We start from the raw sequence: 19,996 nt of genomic DNA, 5'->3' as shown, positions 1-19,996 counted from the left end.
ATATTTTTTTTTGGAGCAGCTAGATCTATGGTAAGAAAACAGCAGCGGAAACAAATTTGGTGCAATTGTTTAATGATGAACAAATATAGTATAATCTGCAATCATTATGTAATTCTAGATTTTAGACCTGTTCTCTAAATGGTTTCCCCCCATTTTTTTTAAGGAATGTGTTACAGATAGATGGACCTTATAATGAATCATTCTATGAGAAGCTACTAGATATCTCAACTGAAGATGATGGAACAGTAGCATATGCACTGACAAAGGCAAGGAGCTGAAGTTCCTTATTATTAATTATTAGTAGATGCCATTTTCAGATAATTATTATACTCGCATATGTCCTGAACAAATGCTGAAGACACAGAGGCTAGGGCCTAGCATAGCAGAAGGTCTACATCTAAGCCCTAATGCCAACTTCTCTGTTGGGAGGGAGGGGAAGGTGGGGTTCCTGCTGCTCCCTACCTTCCAGGCCATCTACTACCAACTACCCTGTGAGAAGGTACAAAGGGGAGACGGAGACAACACCAGATGCCTGCTCCAGATGCACTCATTTTGTTTGGCTTTTTACATATCAATTTGCATTTCATAACAGTTGTAAGCTGTTCTGAGGACTCCAGTTGAAAAGGAGGGTATACATCTAGTAAATAAATACAATTTTGAACATAAGGGCAATGTAGAAAAGTTGTGATATGCCAGATCAGGCTATTAGTTCATTTATTCCATTACTGTCTCATCTGACCAGTGGTTTATCTCCAGAGTATCAGGCAGGAGTCTGCTACTTTATTCCTTTTATTGAAGATGCCAGGGATTGAACCTGCGTCTTTCAGTATGCATAGCATGTGGTCTACCACCAAGTTATGATCTTTCTAGATTGAACATAGATTCAACCTGGCAGTGGGAAGGAACATCTCTTTGGAATCCTCTTTATGAGGCCTCCCTCCCCAGGACTTAGGATGATTCGAGGCAGCAGGTACTTGTGAAATGTAGTTCCCCAAGGCAGCTGTGCCCATGGTATGAACTAGAATTCCAAGGCCTTCTGATAGGTAAGGTGTAGTGGTAGCATTCCAGGTACCAGAGAATGATTCACTTGCTCAGATAACAGTCCAAACTGGAGGAAAACGTCTGAGACACAAATCATGCTTAGTTCATAATACAGATGAGGTAAGTACAGTTTTTGGTGACACCACTAATTACTATGCAGATTTTGTTAATGGTACCGTATATGGTATTAAGACCAGCTTTGCATGGAAGGCATTGCCTTATTTTGAACCAATTTTAAGTAAAGATAAGGAATTTTTCCCCTAAGGAATTCTTAATGCACTCCCAATTCAGTTTGTATTAGCAATACAAGTCCTTTGCCTCTGTACACATGGTCAAAGGGAACAAGAAATGGTTTCTTTTAAAATGCTGGTGTTAATAGCCACCACCCAATCATTTCTCTCTGTATTAGAAGTGGAACAGGGCTTCATCTGACCTTCCCACATATTGGGGCTGATGCAATTGATGCAACCTGAGTGCTTTCTCCCACATTGCCCCTGCAACCAATGAAGCCATCCACCTATGTGGCTTGAATTCTTTATGTGCTTACGTGATTCAGAAGTGATGGACCACTCAAAGGAGCAGCATCATTTATGTGCTATATAAATAGAGACTAACATTCTAATTGGTGTCAAAAATTGCCCCTTCTCCTTGTGTCAGTGGGAACCTCCAGTTAGCAAAGTTCTGCCAAAGATAAGTCTGGAGCTGGCACAATGAAACCTAAACATGTTAAAGCTCTAATAAGGCTCCAGGTGTAAGTACTGCTTTAATTTTTTATGTTTTATGACTTTGTTTTATTAGCAGCTTTGTGGGAAAGTGGTGTATTAATGTTCAGAATAAAATTGTCTGCTAAATGTGTTGGCTGATATTTCTCTGCTGGTTGCTAGTGTTGTGGGCTCCAACATGTGGCTCAGTAGAACAGAGGTAGGGTTGTAATGTTGTCAATTAATTGGTTACCTGACTACTTGAGTATGGTGAAATATTCCATGAAGTCAATGTACCTATACCTGTGTGGACTACCAGTGGCATAATTTGACAACAGCATTAATACAATCTGATTTTTGCTTGATCAAATTCCCAACTATACAAATGTACAGGATTGTGTAGAGGAACATAAGACCCATTCATGTGGGTAAGGGGCAGCCTCTTGCATCCATGCAGAGTTGGTGTCTGCCCAGGGGAAGGCTTGCATGCATAGGTCTCTATATATGTATATGTTTCCATGCAGACTGCATGTGTAGGAAGCCTACACATCGGCTTCATGTATGGATGTAGGGGCTAGGGCCAGCAGCATGCACTGCTTCCTAATAACTACTTAGATTCCCCTTCCTTGATTAATACAAGAAAGGGACTCTCCCATACCCCAGATAATATATGGGTACAATCAACAATGGCCAGCAGCTGTTTCTGGTATCATATCAACTGGCAAAATGGAAATGGGGGCAGACCCTTGCAGTATTTATCTATGTGATCAGGAGGTCAAGAGTTATACTGTAGATTTGCCACACAATATCTTACACAGGGGCAATTGTGTGGCAGACATAAGAGGCTGGCTTGCATTTGTGATTGGCTGAGTCAGCATTATAATTCTTAAGTAATTGTCTGTTTGATGAGTCCTGTCTTAATTTTGTTGCAGGTTCAGCAGTACAGAGTTGCAATGACAGCAAAGGATTGCTCCATTATGATTGCCCTCTCACCTTGTCAGCAGGATGAATGGTAAGATGATATAGAATGTTATGCATGCTTCTTGGAAGTTCTCTGTCTGCACTCTTCAGAATGATCAGCATGCATTGAAGTTAACGCTGCTTTGGTTCAAAGCATAGGTTCATTGATATAATTGAAGCTCCAAACCCCATTCAACTAAAAGCATGCAAAAATGATGATGCCTATGACAGCCTTAATTGAAAATCTAGTAATCTATTTTTTAGATGTCTTAATAGTACGCATAGCTTGGTCAAGAGGTTGTTGACATATTAGATGACACCCACATGTAATGGTCGATGGGCACTTCTTCCCTTGAGGGGAACTCCTTCATTTTGCCCCTTGCTCTGTCAGGATTGGCCAGTCATTGATAAGTATGTCTGCTACATTCTCACTCACTTTGCAAAGTTCTGAATGTCTCTAGAAAGGATCTGGTTTTAATTTAAAACATACGGTAATTATGGTATTCACATTTAAATTTATATATATATTCCCTAACAGTTAAAACATATAAATAGGGGTTCTTCTGGAAAACCTTGTGTGCACATCTACCAACCACTAAAGAACTTTACTCAACTAAAATTTACCAGCATAGCTTCTGCTCGCTGCTCCTATGTCAGTAAGGGAATAATGGTAAAGTCTTTGTCCCATGAGGATGGGAGTCTCATATTGTGGTTAGCAACCGCACAGATGATGCACCTTCCAAGGGACTAGCCATTAATGCTGGTTTCTATCTGCAGTGTCAGGGGCACATAAATGAATGGAAAACTTGACACATTCCTGTACTGGTATGGTAACACCAGAATGAATGACTTTACTTAGCAGGGAATCTTACAGAAATGCCTCATGGGACCACAGCTATATCATTTACAATTTGTGTAGCAGGACATACTGCTATATTAACTTCTATGCAGATCTTCATTTCTTCAGATTTAAGACCTAAATGTCTTGGTTTAGGGAAAGGATTGCTAATACTATATATTCTCCCTGTGTTATAACTGATGCAATATAATCTGGTGAAAACAGTGACTTAAATTTAAGTAAGCAGATTGCTAACATCTCAGTGCAGTTCATTTTTACAGCAGTGTTGGTGGTATAGCAATTTAGGGATGCTTGGCATAAACTGAGGTGGAAAATGATCAACATGATCAACTAAATTTTCATTCCACCACATTTTGGACTGGAAAAGCTGTCTCTTTCTCTAGACCACAGCTACTTCAAAAATGCAGCATCAGCTGAAGCTGGTCATGATTAGGTAATGGGTAAACTTTTTCATGTGTAGAAGATTTTTTAAAAGTCCATTGATGTCAGTATTTTTTCTTGGGGCAAGAAGTAACTTTTCTTTTTAAATTCAAACTGCAGTGCAGTGCAGAGGCCACTGATTCTAACTTCTAAATCAAGATTCACCTTTTCCGTCTCCGTCTTGGACCTAGACCTTAAGCCATATGAAAGCATTCACCATCAGTACAAACTTGATAGGAAGATAGTAAACTTCTATTTGAAGAACACACAGGCCAAAGACGACTCTGTGATGTCAAATCTCTTGAAAGAAAATGAAGACTGCACACTACTTCTCCATAAAATGTAACTGGCTAAATATTTATCAGACACAGAATGGGAATAAATAAGTTATGTTGGTTTTCTATTATTTTGTTGTGCTTTAAATTTATCTGCCTTTCAGAAACACAGAATACCACTCAGACTACCTTGAAGGAATGTATTTATGGTAAAAGAGTTAGACAGACATATGCACTCTACAACCCTTAGTAAACTGGTTGCTGGGAAAGTAGTTAAGTTTGAATCAAATGACTACTGTATGAAGCAGAGAAGTGAGTATCTTGAATTTAATTCTTCAATGTAGGGAACCAGTGTTCCTATGAGGTTTGCAGATGTTTGCAAACAATAGTATGTGAATTGCTGAATAGCACTTGCTCAGATTAATTGTAAAAGTGAACCAGCTCCCATTTAAAACAGTTCTTAAGCTGGAGAGTGGATATATGGTGCTGCCTAGGTTTTCAGCTTGAATCTTAATATTTTTCAGTCTTGTGACAAAAGATGACAGTTTGGTTGTTTCCAAAAATGGTATTGTAGTGGCCATTCTCAAAAAGTGATTGGAATACATGCGAGTAAACTTACAAAACAAAGGAAACTTAATGATATAGAGAAAAACAGCCTTATCAAACTAAACTAGCTCTTCGTTACTCAAATAGGTGTTGCTTTTAAAAGTTCACTAGAACAATTTAATTATGAAGAAGCTCTTTCGAATGGTTGTGTTAGCACAATTATATTCAGCTGTTCCCCCCCCCCCGATATTCTTAACTCCATGTAAAATAACTATACATGTGCCTCATTTATATGCAGAAACCTTCCAGTACAGCAAGCCATCCTGCGTTTTGCTGCTGTGGGAAGCATTTGTGAAGTTAAATAGTGGCTTTATTATCCCTACCCATGAGTGATAGGTTTTGTGTTTATTGATTTCCCCCTTTCACATTAAACACCTGCAACTCTCCCAGAGCTGGGTAAAATAAAGTCATTGCTAATTGAGATGTTCCTCAAAGTGAACTCTATGAATTAGAAACTTACCTCACATTAAATAGTTATTAGTTAGCAAGGAGCATTTTCTCTAGAAGTGCCTGTGCATGATTATTACTGTCTCTTGCCCTATCTTGCATACAGAAAATAGGAAATAAGCCTCGGGTTTGGCAGGCTGCAGGGCTCATCTGCTCAGACTCTTTTCCCACTGTGCTGTGCAATGGCAATAGCCTTCTCTTATTGTATAGGAATATTACTATTCTTATTCTGGCTGTGTGACTTGAGCTTCTGAATTCAAAATGCTGGAAAGGCAAGTCATATCGTGGGCTTTTTGTAGAACAGGAGAAACTTTCATAGGGGTTGCCTGGCGGCAAGATACTTGAAGTGGGTAAAGGCTATCTGTGAGAAACCCAGATTTTAAGCTGCTATGGCCATTCAAAAATTACTATCTGTATTTAACTGTAGGCATTTATGTTCTAACTGACGTTTTGTGTGTTTCATCAGTGATCCAGTTTATTCATTGTTTTAAGGTACAGTATCTATCCCTAAAAAATTAAAAGAATACTCTTGCCATTACCAATTAAGCTGCTACAGTTAACATTAAATATAATGGTAACATCTCAAAACTTGTATAATTTGAATACTTGTTCTCATCTTACATAGAACTTAATTTTGTTAGTGTCTCTAGTTATTCATTCCCATTACTTCTAAAAACTGTCTTAATTATAAGATGTGGTTATATAGAGGTTACAGACCTCAATTCACAGGATGTCAAGTAGCCCAACTGCAGGTTAAGGCATTTGTCTAGAATAAGACTGATAACTGGGTTGAAGTTAGTAAAACTGCCATGCCTAATGGTTGGTTACAATCAGTACTTAAATTTGTTAGCTTAAATTACCCTGACGGAAGTGTCAGGTAATATATTATATCAGGTTTCCTCTTGGTATGTAAAGGTTCTGCAAGGAAGACTGTCATTCCCATATTCCTGAAGCAATAAGCAAAACAAGGCCATGGCACAAATAGATGTGCGCAGCATTCCTAAATTTGATTTTGCATATTCTGATAACTAACTGATTATAGAAGTAGGTAAAATTCTACATTTATAATCTAGGGCCAGGAAGTCAAGTGAGTTAAATTGCTATTTAAGGTGTTTGTTTGAGGACTAGGTTTCCACCTTTTGAGAAGAGCTACAAAGCTTGCTTTTACGCAAATACTGTTGCGGCACTCAAAAAGAGCAGGGAGACCTTTGAAATTGTTGTGCTACTTAACTTGGAAAGCAAAAAACAGCAAGTACATGGGATAAGTTGTATGTGGGTCAATAATCTTGACCTTGCTATTTTCATTATAAGCAATCCTGGGACTAAAAATATATACTGTAGCTTATATTTTGTAAATTATAGCTATGCCTTCTGATCCATTGTAAATTAAAATATCACAATTCTGTTTTATGAAAGCTTTGATAAACCTGGTTTTGCCTTTAATCACTGGTTGAGGAAAGAAGTAGTTGCAATATTGAGTGAAGTTTTTTTTGCATCTTGAAACTTCCTTTCATTTAACTTTCCAGTGTCATTTCTAATAATCTGTTACATATACAGCTGTGAACAGAAACTGTCACTTTTTATAGACTTGAGTTTACCAGGTTGATCCGAAGAAGTTCTAGGAAATGCTATGGAAGCAGGGGGGAAACCACTTCGATTCAGAAAATTAAAATAAAATTCACTTATCTATTTGGCATTTTGTATTTAAAATGGCTGTATTTATTTGTCATGATGATTTATATATATATGTGCCATAATTGTACAGACAGCATGTTTTATGGGTTTGATTTCTAAATGAAAAATAACTTAATGTTTATATTCAATAAACTATAGATGCATATTTTATTGTCCTGGTATTCATTTATCATTGCAAAGTGACTTGATCAGTGTTTCAATGCATGCTTGTATTCCAAGCACATGCAGTAGACTTCTGAAGCAATGCGGAGCATCTGATGCAAACTTGTTAGCTTCCACCACTGTAAGAGAAGAAGAAAATATGGCAACAATTCACTTTAAATACTAATAACGACTTGAAATGGTCTAGCATTACAATTTTGAATGAGGCCCAGAATTTATGCATTCATCTGTATTTAGAAAGACAATACTTTTTTACATTAGCAGTATACAACCCATTTCTACCTCTGTGTCATTGGGATTTGCTTCTCAGGTGTGGATAAACTAAGCCTGGATATGTACTTTTAGTTGCCCTCCTGGATTACCTATAAGGGGAGGTAGATGGTGGGAGTGCAATCCTGTTAGTTCCCTAGAAGTCTGAAGTTTTTGATTATGCTGGTTATGCTACCCTTTGCAAACTGGGAAATGGGTTTGGGAGGATATTTTGTTTTGGTGGCTTTGATACTTTCTTTAAGGGAGGCTCCCTAAAGAAAAGGGGGGACACTAAAACTATCAGTTCTATCCCAACTTCACAGGCCTTTAGGCACACTAAATATATATAGCCTGCTTTCAACATATTGCATGTCTATCACTGTATATATCTTTGTCCTATTCTAAGCTTTGGTAGTTTTAAATACATTTTGCCTCCGCACTCAAGAATGTGGCTTGAGTGTAAGATAATAAATAGGTAAACTAGGTATGCTGTACGAAGTTGCATAGCAGCCTCACAGGGTGAATCCATCCCTGGCTTCTGTATATCACCCCTGGATGGTTTAAATTTTAATTTCCTGATCATGATTTTACACATAAAGTTTGCAGTCCAAAATGGATGTAGGGGCACGCTACTGTACAAACTTCTAATGGATAACTAATAGGATGCATACCATATTATAATTATCTAATTATAACTTGCCAACTGTTGCAAACATTTAATATTTATAATTTGTATTGCCTCTGTGGCTTTGCCAAACTGCCTGAGGAGCAACACTGCCAGAATTTTCACAGAAGAAAAAGGGAAATGAGGTGTTGAAGACAGGAAATCTTGGGCATCTGGCTAAAGAAAATGACTGAAAATCAGAGGCAGGTCTAAAGAAATTTGAGTGGAGAAAAGATGATCTCCCTGGCCCTTCCACTTATTTCCCATAATTTCCTCACTTCAATGGGGGTGAAGGAAACCCATCCCCCCCCCACTGATCTACATAGGCTGTGGGTGGGTGTTCTTGCTTTAGGGTCTGGCTCCACCCACAGCTAAAATGCAGCTCCCAAGAGCTATCCAGCATGAAAAGGGGTCATAACCTGGTTAGATGCTGAACGGGCTACTGCTTAACACAAGCAAAATTAGGTCAGTTCCTTTTTTATATAAATAACATAATGTATAATGGAAATTGCAAATATTAATAGCCAAGTTGTAATAAGGGGCAACCATAAACTCTTGAAATGTGTGTTCATTGTTCGCCATCTCTGAAATTTCTTGTCAGATTGGCTAGTCTGTGTCATAGAGATCCACTCTTTCAATACAGGAGATTTATAATTAATATTTTTGCTCTTCTGGATAAATTCCAAACAGACTTGTTTAGTTCACACTACTCAATACCAATATCCAAGCATTTCTAAATTTGGGGACAATTCAACCAAAATATGAGAAAATCAGCTATTGGTTGAAAGTAGTTAAACCCTGTAAGTCTTGGATTCCTATTTATGTAGGAAGTTTCGCAAGATGAAGAGAGCCTACACTGAGTGAATTGAAAACTTGTAGCCCAGTATCTCCCCCCCCCCCCTCGCAAATTAGTTGTAAGTGGCAAGTTGTAATGAATGGGACAATTATCCTTTACAATTCTTTATTAAAAATCAGAGTTTCAAAAGGGGTTTCAGGTCCTCAGACTTATATTCTCAGTTGAAAATACTGAAACTGAGAGAAGTAAAGTGGTTATTTGGTGACTTAAAGAATTTCCTTCTTGGACTACCTCCCTAAACTGTGTAATATTATAGTAGATCCAGTGGCGATTACTCCCCTTAAACATGAAAGTCACAAATGAAGCGGTAGTCAAGGCTTCATCCCTTCTACTATTACAGCTGTATTTTGATCTGATAGCCTTCAGGGAATACAAGGGCCAAGAAGCAGGAGGAAAGTAGCTGAACGTCACATACCAATTGAACTAGTCATCAAAGTCTTTGGAGGCATTTAATAAACAGATGCGGATTTTGTTGAACTACATATTATATGCAAGTGTGACATACTAAACCCATTGGGGGCTTCATTAAACTAAACTAACCTCAGCAAGCTGCAGCTTGGGGCAGTGTGTGTGTGTGTTTTACCAATCACCATTGTCTCCAAGATGCTTTTTCTTTGCAGAGAAAAAGCCAAATAAGTTGCTTTCTATTTAAAACATTGTATTGTGTAATTTGTCTTTAAATGCTGCCAAAAGAATACTGTTATCAAGACAATGTTTTGCAGGATGTACTTTCAGGAATGCAGAGCAAGAAAACTTTCAAAGAGAGAATGAAGCTGGAATTAAATGGTTGGAACAAGGGAAGAAATACTTTATACTGTGTAAGCATACCTGACATTGGTATTTTGTTGAGGAGATCCAAGACTGGTGTAACGTTTCCTTCTTCATCTACATGTATCTTCCAAACAATCATTAACTCAAGTCTATAAAAGGCAAATGATATTAAATGTCAGAGCTTCAGAGGTCAAATTCTGTATTGCAAAAAACTTCTGTGCAGTTACCAAATACACACTACTAGGCGTATACTGCAGCTGCATAATTTCTGATGCTAAGGAAGAATGTTATTTTTGCTCTTAAGTCTTTTTCAGCCTTTTCTCTTTGGGCTGGTGCTTTCAGAGGTAGGAAAAACCCTACTCCTCCAAGAGACGTGCTTGGTACCAATTGTGTACTTGCTAAACACACTTTTGTACACCAGGACTACCACCTCTGCCAGATCCTGCTAAGGCACATTAGTGCTGGGAAAGGTCAGTTGCAATGATAGCAATTTCCTGTTCTAAGACTTACCTACCTATTGCAATTTATTCAGGTAAAGGAAGGTTGGCTCATAGGAGAAGTCCACTATGAAATACGGAAGGGCACTTACAATGACTGTGTTGTCAAAGTAATGAAGGGTGCCTACTTTTGGGTACTAACTAACTACTAGACTTTTATCATGGCCTTGAGGCCTTTATAAGAAATGCTAGAAATTGTAAATCCACTTTGAGGATTTCAACATCTTTTTAGCTAAGACTATGAACCAAATCATTAATTTACTTTCAAATGCTGACTCCACCTGAAGCAGATAAAGTTACGAAACTCACCTTAGTCTGCATTTTGAAGCAATGCATTTTGCAGATTCTAAAGAGATTTTATTTTGAGAAATCTTTCCTGCTAAAATATGTGTTCCTGCTCAATCAATAATATTTCTATTGGCATCAGTTTCAAATACAGTGGTACCTCGGGTTACAGATGCTTCAGGTTACATACTCTGCTAACCCAGAAATAGTACCTCGGGTTAAGAACTTTGCTTCAGGATAAGAACAGAAATTGCGCAGCTGCGGCGTGGCGGCAGCAGGAGGCCCCATTACCTAAAGTGTTACCTCAGGTTAAGAACAGACCTCCAGAAGGAATTAAGTTCTTAACCCGAGGTACCACTGTACAGCAAATTGTGCCATCATGTTTCAATACTGTGAACCTTTGAAAAACTACCACCACTTTTCCATTATGTCAGTTTCAATGCAGTTGCTGCCTTGGCCTCCTTTGGAAGGAAGGAAAGGCTGTAAATAGAATAAATAAAAGAATTCCACTTATAATGTATAACTGACGATCATCAACAACTTTCATTAATGTGCATCACAAAGCTTCCTTACCCAGGAAGGTTAGGACTTCTTAAGATCATGTAATCTCCTGATGATCCTTCGGGAAGTACTACAACATCAGGATACTTGTTCTATTAAATGTAAAAAAAGAACAATACTATAGCCAGTCTGTAAATATATTAATAGGTACAATCCTACTGATAAGCCAAATATTAGTTATAGCCTGCCCCCCACTCCAAGGAAGTATACATGAGTTGAGATTCAGTATGAAGTAATATTGCGTAGACCCTGGGCACTGATCCAACAATTATGATTTTCAGAGAATTATTATACTCGCATATGTTTTGAACAATTGCTGAAGACACAGACGCTAGGGCCTAGAACAGCAGAAGGTCTACATCTAAGTCCTAATGCCAACTTCTCTGTTGGGAGGCAGGGGAAGGTGGGGTTCCTGCTGCTCCCTACCTTCCAGGCCACCTTGTACCAACTACCCTGTGAGAAGCTACAAGGAGGAGACAGAGACAACACCAGATGCCTGCTCCAGATGCACTCATTTTGTTTGGCTTTTTACATATCGATTTGCATTTCATAACAGTTGTAAGCTGTTCTGAGGACTCCAGTTGAAAAGGAGGGTATACATCTAGTAAATAAATACAGTTCTGAACATAGAGTGAGGGGAAAAAGTATTTGATCCCCTGCTAAATTTGCCCGTTTGCCCTCTGACGAAGAAACGACCAGTCCATAATTTTAATGGTAGTTTAGTTAAATTAGTTTACACAGATCAAAGTGGGAAGAGAATAAATGGTAGTGATAAAGGGTTAGGATGTTTCTTTGAAGTGCACTGGAGACAAATCATTTTGCAAGATCCTATCTACATCTGGCAAACAGAAATGGCTACCACATGTTCCCTTTTATTGTTGCTTGGGAATACAATACATTAAACTGCGATCTCAGTGTAATGTGCGGATCTTGCTGCTGGAAACCATATGAACAAGAAAAACAAAAGATCTTGCACTGAACTGAATAGTGACGAGATTTATTACAGAAAAAGACAAGATAATTAGTATGGTATTTTACTACACTGAGAAAAGCATGGAAGATGGGCTTTTATTATGCAAAATTATGATTCTCAGTACCTAGGCCCAGGGAAGTCCATCCTACCCCTTCCCAATAAAACACAGCAAACTGAGTATGCATATGATTTTGTGACATATTCAAATTGTGGTTATCCAAGTCAGCAGATTTGGGTCATGATCTAGAGATATTTATGTAGACTTTTCCTTTGAGTTTTGTCCTCGGCAGAGTCTTCTATAGAAGCCCCGGTGTTTGGAGTTTACTAACAGAAAACTTCCACTGATAATGCAGACTATTTTGCAAAGGCTGTAGGCAAATAAAATGCTAGACTTCCTCAAACAATGAATATAAAAAGAAGGGTTTTCTCAAATGTTTTCCAACCTTAACTTGAATGGTCAGCAACTGAGCTGGCAAAGGAAGGTGAAGGGCAGACAGAGAAAGGGAACCCACAATGGTTTTCTCATGGTTATTTTCAGAAATCTCATTTCAGTACGGAACAAACTGGATGGTTAAAGAAAAGAACAAGGATCAAAGGAAGGAAAGAAGGGATAGCATTTTTCTTCGGCTGGTATCTCAGCTGAGGGTCGGTAGTCAACCACTGAATAAGTCTTGCTGCATCAAGTCCTGCTGGACCAAGCTGTTTTTTATATTGTATTTTATTCTGTGAACTTCCCTGAGATCTTTTGATGAAGGGCTGTATATTTTTCCAACCGTGGCCCCCTTCAGACCTTGTTTCCTTTCTGTGCCCCCCCAATGCTATATGAGGTTCTACTTCTCTAACAAAAGCCTGCCCCCTGACAAAAATCCAAGCTACGCCCGTGCCCCTTCCCAGTCCTACTGGTAGAAAGGTAGCTATTTAAATGTTTTCTTTGTAAATCCTGACTGGTAGCCACTGGTAGCCTTATCCTGCATGAATTTGTCTAAATCTTTTTGAAAGCCATTCAGGTTGATGTATATCAACATATTATAGAGTGAATTCCATAGTAACAGTGCACTGTATTTTCTGTTATCTGTCCTGAAACTTCCAACGTACAGCTTCACTGGATGACCTCAGCTTCTGCTATCATGAGAGACAGAAAACTTCTATCTACTTTTTCCACAGCATTCCTTATTGTCTGTTTTCATTTCTTTTCTCAAAGTTTGTATTTCTTTTTATTCTCTACATTTAGAAAAAACATCTAATTTTTAAAGGAAGCCTTCTTGTGCCCAGATAGCTTCCTTTACTCTTTGTGGCCCTGGTCTGCAGTATACGTTCTAGCTGAGTAGAGTATCTAGCAAGCATTACAGAGAAAGTTGACCTGCTTCACTTTCCCTTTTAGCTTCCTTTTTACCAATCCCATCATTTTCTGAACTCAAAAGTTACTGGACTTCCTTGGCAATTTCCCCACATAAATTTGATAGCACTGGGGTCATTATTAGTTTAATAGCACTTACATCTCACACCAAGTGCTGGGCATAAACCATAAATAACTAAAAATCCAGCTACAGCTTTCAGACATTGGTTACTTTGGATGATTTTTGCAACTTCAACTTGATTGACATGTTCCTAAGACAAAGGAAATAGATTCCCCAACAAAAAGATCTAGAATATTCACAAGGCATTTTTCAACAGAGACAGAGATTCACATGCTGACAACCTTTGTTCTTAGCAGTCCTGGATAAAAAATATATGATTGTGTTAGGATTTCCGCACAGGAATGGAAAAACTTTCATATCCAAGGTGAAAAGCAATCACTCATCTTTGAATGTTTCTACACCTTTGGGAGATAACAAAGAAATATCTGTAGTCTGCATTTGATGGAACAGGATTGAAGATCTCCAATAAGACACATGTTTCAGTTTAACACACACACAAATAAACCCAGCTGTGGTATGCATATTTGTCCCAAACAACTTTTGAAACTGTCAGTTTTGAGAGAGATCCTGCCCTTTTAAGGTTTGCATAGAAGGGAGACTTCTATGATGCCCATCTTTATCCATCACTGCAAGTTGATGGGAAGACCTGTACCTAGTGAAGTTCTCCTGTCAGGACAATACAGATGACTGGTGGTCACATACAGTGTGGTCAATTATCATTTGGTAAATGGTCACCTATATTCACCCCCCTCAGCAGATGCAGAACAACCAGAAGAAGGAAGATGGAGAAGAATCATCAACAGAGACTGCTTTCCAAAGTTAAGACTCAGCTGTCATGTGTGAATGCATGCAGGCCTCTGTTGAACAACTCCACTTATAGGTAGATGAGAACACTTTCCTAATCCCTTTCAATTGCATTGATTTTACAGTGGATTAAACTTTGCTTAAAACAGAGGTGGTTAACCTTTGGCTTGCCAGATGCTGCTGGGCTGCAGCCCATGCTGGCTGGGGCTGATGGGAATTTGAGTCTAGAAACAGCTGGATTCCCAAGATTAGCCACCCCTAAATGAAAGGGAAATTTTCCATCCAATAAATCTGTGACCTAACTAAATAAAGGAGAAATGGGAAGCTAAACTTTAAAAACAACACTCTGAATGCTACACTATCCATGAAAAATATGTTTCTCTAGTTTCAGTGCCAATTGTATTACAGTTTCAAGGACTTTTTAAAGGGTAGGCAACTGATTCATTCTACAACTCAGCTGGGTTTAAAAAAGTGCATGTCAAACACCTCAGAATGTACACCGTATTTGTTATTGGAGTAGATGAGGAAATGGAAAGTATTTTTGGTTGAACCAAACACTTCACTTCATTTGAAAGTCCATTATTTTTCCAGGATCTGGTTATACTTTGTAGCAAGTTAAGAGTTTAAATGGATGTCCCTGGGATTTTAGAAACATTAAGTAACTGCCCTGTCTGGAATTGTTTTCCAAGTCTCACAAGCACTGTCAGCTACAACAGATGCCAAAACCAAACTGACTGAGTAAGAACTTTAGTTTGTACTTGCCACTTGATTTTTTTATTTTTCATTACCTTTGTGCCTCTCCCACTCCTAACATAAAAGTTGTGTAAAATGTAGAATCTATTGAGTTGGAGATTTTTGCATAATGGTAACATAATCCCAGGGTATATTCTGAAGCCACCATCTTGCTGAAGATGAGCAAGAAAGATAGAAAAACACCTGGAATTCACATGTACACTTTTGGTCCTTGGTGATGTGATTGGGAAATCACATCACATTGGGTTCCTTGATGAAAGAAAGGTCAGATAAAAATGTAGTATTTTTTTTTAAAGAATACTTATTTCATAATTTTTTTACACCAGGTTTATATTCACCCAACTCTTTGCTAGATTATGGTCAATATCTATGGGAAGTTGTATATCACATTCTTTTCAGCACAGAAAATCTCATCAAAAAGTGGATGGAACAGCAAAGTGATTGTGCAAAAGGACTTCTTAATTCCTATAGTGCTATGCTCTGAAAAAGTTAAATGTCTATTAATGTTTTTTTCAGGTCACACCCCTTCACCACAATTTAGCATTTTGTAATGGGAATGCTGTGTGATTATTTGCAATCCATGTGCTATTGCTGTCATGACATATTAGAATCAAAGCAAAGCAATCTGAAATTTGACTACTTAAGCTCTGTACCACACATTTCAATTTAACATGTCACAACAAATGTAGCTACTGAAATAGCAATACAAAACAAGAAAGAAACAGCATACATAGGGTTTGTGTGATTTTTACTGGAAAAAGTGATGGATTAAGACTTAAACCTCAAGGACTTTTAAATTAAAATCATCTGAGCAAAGAATGTAAATTAAAAAACATGAATGTTATAGCTTAAATACAATTAACATAGTCAGCAGTTTTTCATAGAGCAGACTAGAGGATTGTTTAGTATACAGCACATGGAAAATATTAAATGCAGACATCACCACCGTCAAGAATTTTATAAGCTACAGAACATACATCTTTTTATAAGCTACATAACATACATCTACAGACACAATTCCTTTAATTTCCAGAGGGGAAGCTGTGTTAGTTTGTTGGGGAAAAAACAATAAGTCTTTTGGCACCTTGAAGATTAACAAAATAATTTAATATGACATAAAATTTTATGGACTAGAGTCCCCTACATCAGATGAATGGAGTGTAACCCTCATATTACCTGCAACTGAAGGTGACACTTCATGCAGAATCAATTATGCCCTATTTAGATTTGTTAGCTTACAAGGTATCAAGACTCTCCATTATTTATTTCCTTAATGGAAAGCCAGAGTATGAAATTCTGTAACCCATTCTATTAACATGCTGTTTTCTCAACTTTGAAACACAGTGTTGGTAGTGGGTTACCTTGCTATCTCACAGGTGCAACAAATGTGCAGAGGTGTCAATCCTCAGAGCCAAGGCTTTCCTGCCCATGGAACATACAATGAGGCTGAACTCACTGACAATGGTTAACTGTAAACAATCTGAAGTAAGCATTGCCTGTTAGATTAAAAACCAGACCTTATAGGTTCATTAATCCTTGTTGGTTATCTTGGATTTGAATGGCTGTTCCATGCCTAGCATTCTTATGCTTAATAATTAAGACTGGTGTTCATACAAACTTCTGTGTTCCACTGCATTAGCAGATTCCAGAAGCGTGGCTGTGTTAGGCTGTTGTAGATTAAAGTCAATTTTGTGAGCTAGAGCATGGTTTGTCTGATAGATAACTTCAAAAAGATATATTAGCCTAGGTTCTGTCAGTTTAAATGCTAATTAGTCACAGGAATGTACAAAATATAGTTGTATTGGGGGGTGGGGTGGAAGAAGAATTAAGATCCAATTTGTGGTTGGGAAGAGAAGATACTGGTGCCAAGAAGTTTAGAATTTTGTTCATGTCTTTTTCCCATGCTCTTCGGACAAACACAAATGGCAGTAATTACCATACACAGTTTACTGACTCAGAAAAATTCCTTGGTAATAATTGTGGGTTTTTTTAAAATTATATATAACAATACATTAGTATTATTTGGAGGGAAATATACTATATCATCAGCCAAGGTTCCAGTTGCTATTATAAAAGGTTTTTTTTTTTAAAGGACTTTTTCTCAGGAAGGAAGGCCACTTCCCCAAGGAGTTAATCCCCAGTTGTCTCACCAGCCATTGTCCACTTCTGTTCTGTTTCCCTTTCTTTCAGATAGCACACATAGTTTCCCCTCTCCACATTTTAGCATCGCAATAACTGTGTGAGACAGGTTACAGTTATACTATCGTAACTGATGTGGCAAACTGTGCACACATAAAAACTTAATTTGCTTCAAAACGGCCTATTTGCGAGATAACACCCTCACCTGGAAACATCCCTTATGTCCTCATTGCAAATATGCTTGGATTCACTGGGCAAGATGAAGACTCTCGGCCATAAGGAATTCCCTACATCTTCTAGCCCAGCCACCTCCACTGGAATTCAATTTTACCACTGGGCAAGATGGTTACTGAGGAGTTGGTGAACAGAACTGAGCAAACAATCATTCTCTGTATTATTCACTGCTTTAAAAGGACATGGAAAAAGAGAGCAGTCCTTCCTTTCATACTCTTAATAGAAATATGGCATCCTATAGTCAGGGCTTGAAGTTACTTGTATCTCTCACAGTGGTAAATATAACAAAACTTTCTCAAAAAGGCTGTCACATGATGTCTTTCCAAATGAAATATACTTTTGACTTATTTTGACACCAAGTGTATTTATGCAGAAGACAATAAATGACAGAAATAACTGAAAGAGATACTATTGTTGTACAAGTTGCCTAACAACCAAAACGGAGATATGACACAGGAATGCTTTTCAATGCTCTTAGTGCAGCACTTCAGTGTGCCCTGAAGCTGGGTATAATATTCATCATCTTGGTATGAAACTATTCTAAAATGTTGTTTATGTACACATTCCTGTTCAAGGCTTAAGTGCACTGGACAAAAGGAGGGTTCCCCCCAACCCAAAATGAGATGCTGTAGGCTGCTTTTAAATAGCTGTAGAAACATTCTGCCAAATTTACTTAGGAAGATTGTACAGTACTTTGACATATACTGAAACTTAAGATTTTGTGGGAAACAACGCTGTTCTATGGAACATTTTAAAAAGTAGTAATGCATTTTAAAGACTGGCAAATTAGAAGTGGTTCAGAAGAGAGCTTTGAAGATGTGGGGTAGGCTTAGTTTAGTTCTAGAGCAAACTTTATATCAGGAAGCTTACTTTGGTCAGAATCGAGTACTGTATATACTTCCAGAGTTAAAGCAAAATACATTACTTCTGGTAAATGAGCCACCACAGCCGCTAGAGGGCCATGAAAATTTGTGTGCCGGGCCTTTTAGACTCATCTTCCCATAGAACTTTGGTTCCAATGAAACCAAAGGGGCGCATAGGTTGCCAGATGTGAAATATATTATTTTCAGCTCTCCTACCCCACTATTAGGATATGTTTGTTGTCTTAAATACATAAAATGATGTTGGAAAGCAGATTGGAGAACAACTGTCCACTAGGAATATGGATATTAAAAACTCAGTTTTGAGGCTTTAATTGGCAATAATTCCCAACACCACTTTGCTTCATCAAGCCTGACCTGTGAGGTTGCTCCTGATGCAGTTGGGTTATGGCACACACCCCTTTCTTCTTGTCTTTTATTAAAGGTTAAGGCCCATTTTTGCCATCCAGTAGGTGGCGCTGTGGTTAAACCACTGAGCCTAGGGCTTGCTGATCAGAAGGTCGGCGGTTCGAATCCCTGTGACGGGGTGAGCTCCCGTTACTTGGTCCCAGCTCCTGCCAACCTAGCAGTTCGAAAGCACATCAAAATGCAAGTAGATAAATAGGAACCGCTACAGCGGGAAGGTAAACGGTGTTTCCGTGTGCTGCTCTGGTTCGCCAGAAGCGGCTTTGTCATGCTGGCCACATGACCTGGAAGCTATACGTCGGCTCCCTCGACCAATAATGTGAGATGAGCGCGCAACCCCAGAGTCGGGCACGACTGGACCTAATGGTCAGGGGTCCCTTTACCTTTACCTTTTATAGAATGTATACATTTTAGGTGTTAGGCAGATACAATAGACTGAAATGAACTAATATATATGTTCTTACTGTTTACTGAGAAAGTTTTGAAATAATTCCTATATTGAGTTTATTAAGCCCTATTCTATTTTTTTATTCTGTTTTGGAGTGAATCTAGCTACTAGCACCAAAGAGAGAGAAAGAGTAGAGTCTATAATTATACAAATTATATTCCACTTTCCCCCTCCACAAAGGAATTGCTCAAAGTGGCTTACAAATATAAAAACAACAATAAAAGCACAACTATTAAAACACATTTGAGATGCTGATATTGCTTTCATAGTAATACTTTGGCATATTCTCGAATTGTAAACACTATTTTTTTGGCTAAAAGAAACTTCAACATTTCTTCAAGAAGCTTTATGAGGCTTGTAGAGCTTATTTTCTGGTTGTTAAAGAGTGTTCGGTTATCTTTTAAATTATGCTCACATGCCTTAATATTGGAGGGAATTGCTATCAAGGCTAACTCAAAACATGTCTGAAATTACAGATAGTCTGGATGCAAGTCACTGCACTTCTGAATATTATGTGTAACATAATGCTATAAAATTTTCTTGACAAAAAGCTTGGGTAAATTAAATTAAATACCTCAACACTTGGCATTCTGTGTTAGATCCTGCCTTTATGCAACAGATATTGTCTAAAAAGCCCAGGTTAACACTAACATCATTGTCATGAAAGAAACAAGAACACCTTGAGCAGTTTTTCAAGAATGTAACCCATTTTCTTTTTGTCCCAAATAAGATATTTGTGATATGAAAGAGTTTCATTACTTTGTTTTCCCCCCAACTCATACAAATGAATTCCAACTCCCTCTCTCTTTTCTTTTTAGACCCAAAGTTTCATCTGGTAATTTAGTATCACAGGCACTTCACTTTGTATATCTGTTCAGGTTGTTTTACACAG

The 19,996-nt window shown here is 38.0% G+C and overlaps 2 protein-coding genes across 5 annotated transcripts in view; one reads left to right on the top strand and one right to left on the bottom strand.

Annotated features, from left to right (window-relative positions):
• Nucleotides 1–9,778, top strand: part of IPPK (inositol-pentakisphosphate 2-kinase) — a 35,973-nt gene extending 26,195 nt beyond the window's left edge. The window contains exons 11-13 of one of the 3 annotated variants that reach the window (XM_035106192.2): nt 164–266; nt 2,675–2,754; nt 9,658–9,778. In XM_035106192.2, coding sequence (XP_034962083.1) covers nt 164–266; nt 2,675–2,754; nt 9,658–9,706 — 232 coding nt within the window. In that variant the 3' untranslated portion in view covers nt 9,707–9,778. Of the gene's footprint in view, nt 1–163; nt 267–2,674; nt 2,755–4,101; nt 5,062–9,657 lie in introns of those variants that run through there. The other 2 variants (XM_035106194.2, XM_035106191.2) reach the window with 2 other exon arrangements.
• The window catches only part of CENPP (centromere protein P), a 165,746-nt gene continuing 152,883 nt past the window's right edge, over nt 7,134–19,996 (bottom strand). Inside the window, exons 7-9 of one of the 2 annotated variants that reach the window (XM_035106202.2) lie at nt 11,062–11,141; nt 9,764–9,855; nt 7,134–7,285 (exon numbers count right to left, since the gene is read on the bottom strand). In XM_035106202.2, the coding sequence (XP_034962093.1) occupies nt 7,167–7,285; nt 9,764–9,855; nt 11,062–11,141 (291 nt within the window). In that variant the 3' untranslated portion in view covers nt 7,134–7,166. Of the gene's footprint in view, nt 7,286–9,763; nt 9,856–10,730; nt 10,969–11,061; nt 11,142–19,996 lie in introns of those variants that run through there. The other variant, XM_035106203.2, reaches the window with a different exon arrangement.

The sequence above is a fragment of the Zootoca vivipara genome, chromosome 2 (genome assembly GCF_963506605.1).
Source record: "Zootoca vivipara chromosome 2, rZooViv1.1, whole genome shotgun sequence".
Taxonomy (NCBI): domain Eukaryota; kingdom Metazoa; phylum Chordata; class Lepidosauria; order Squamata; family Lacertidae; genus Zootoca; species Zootoca vivipara.
This window is presented reverse-complemented; position numbering and strand designations above follow the sequence as displayed.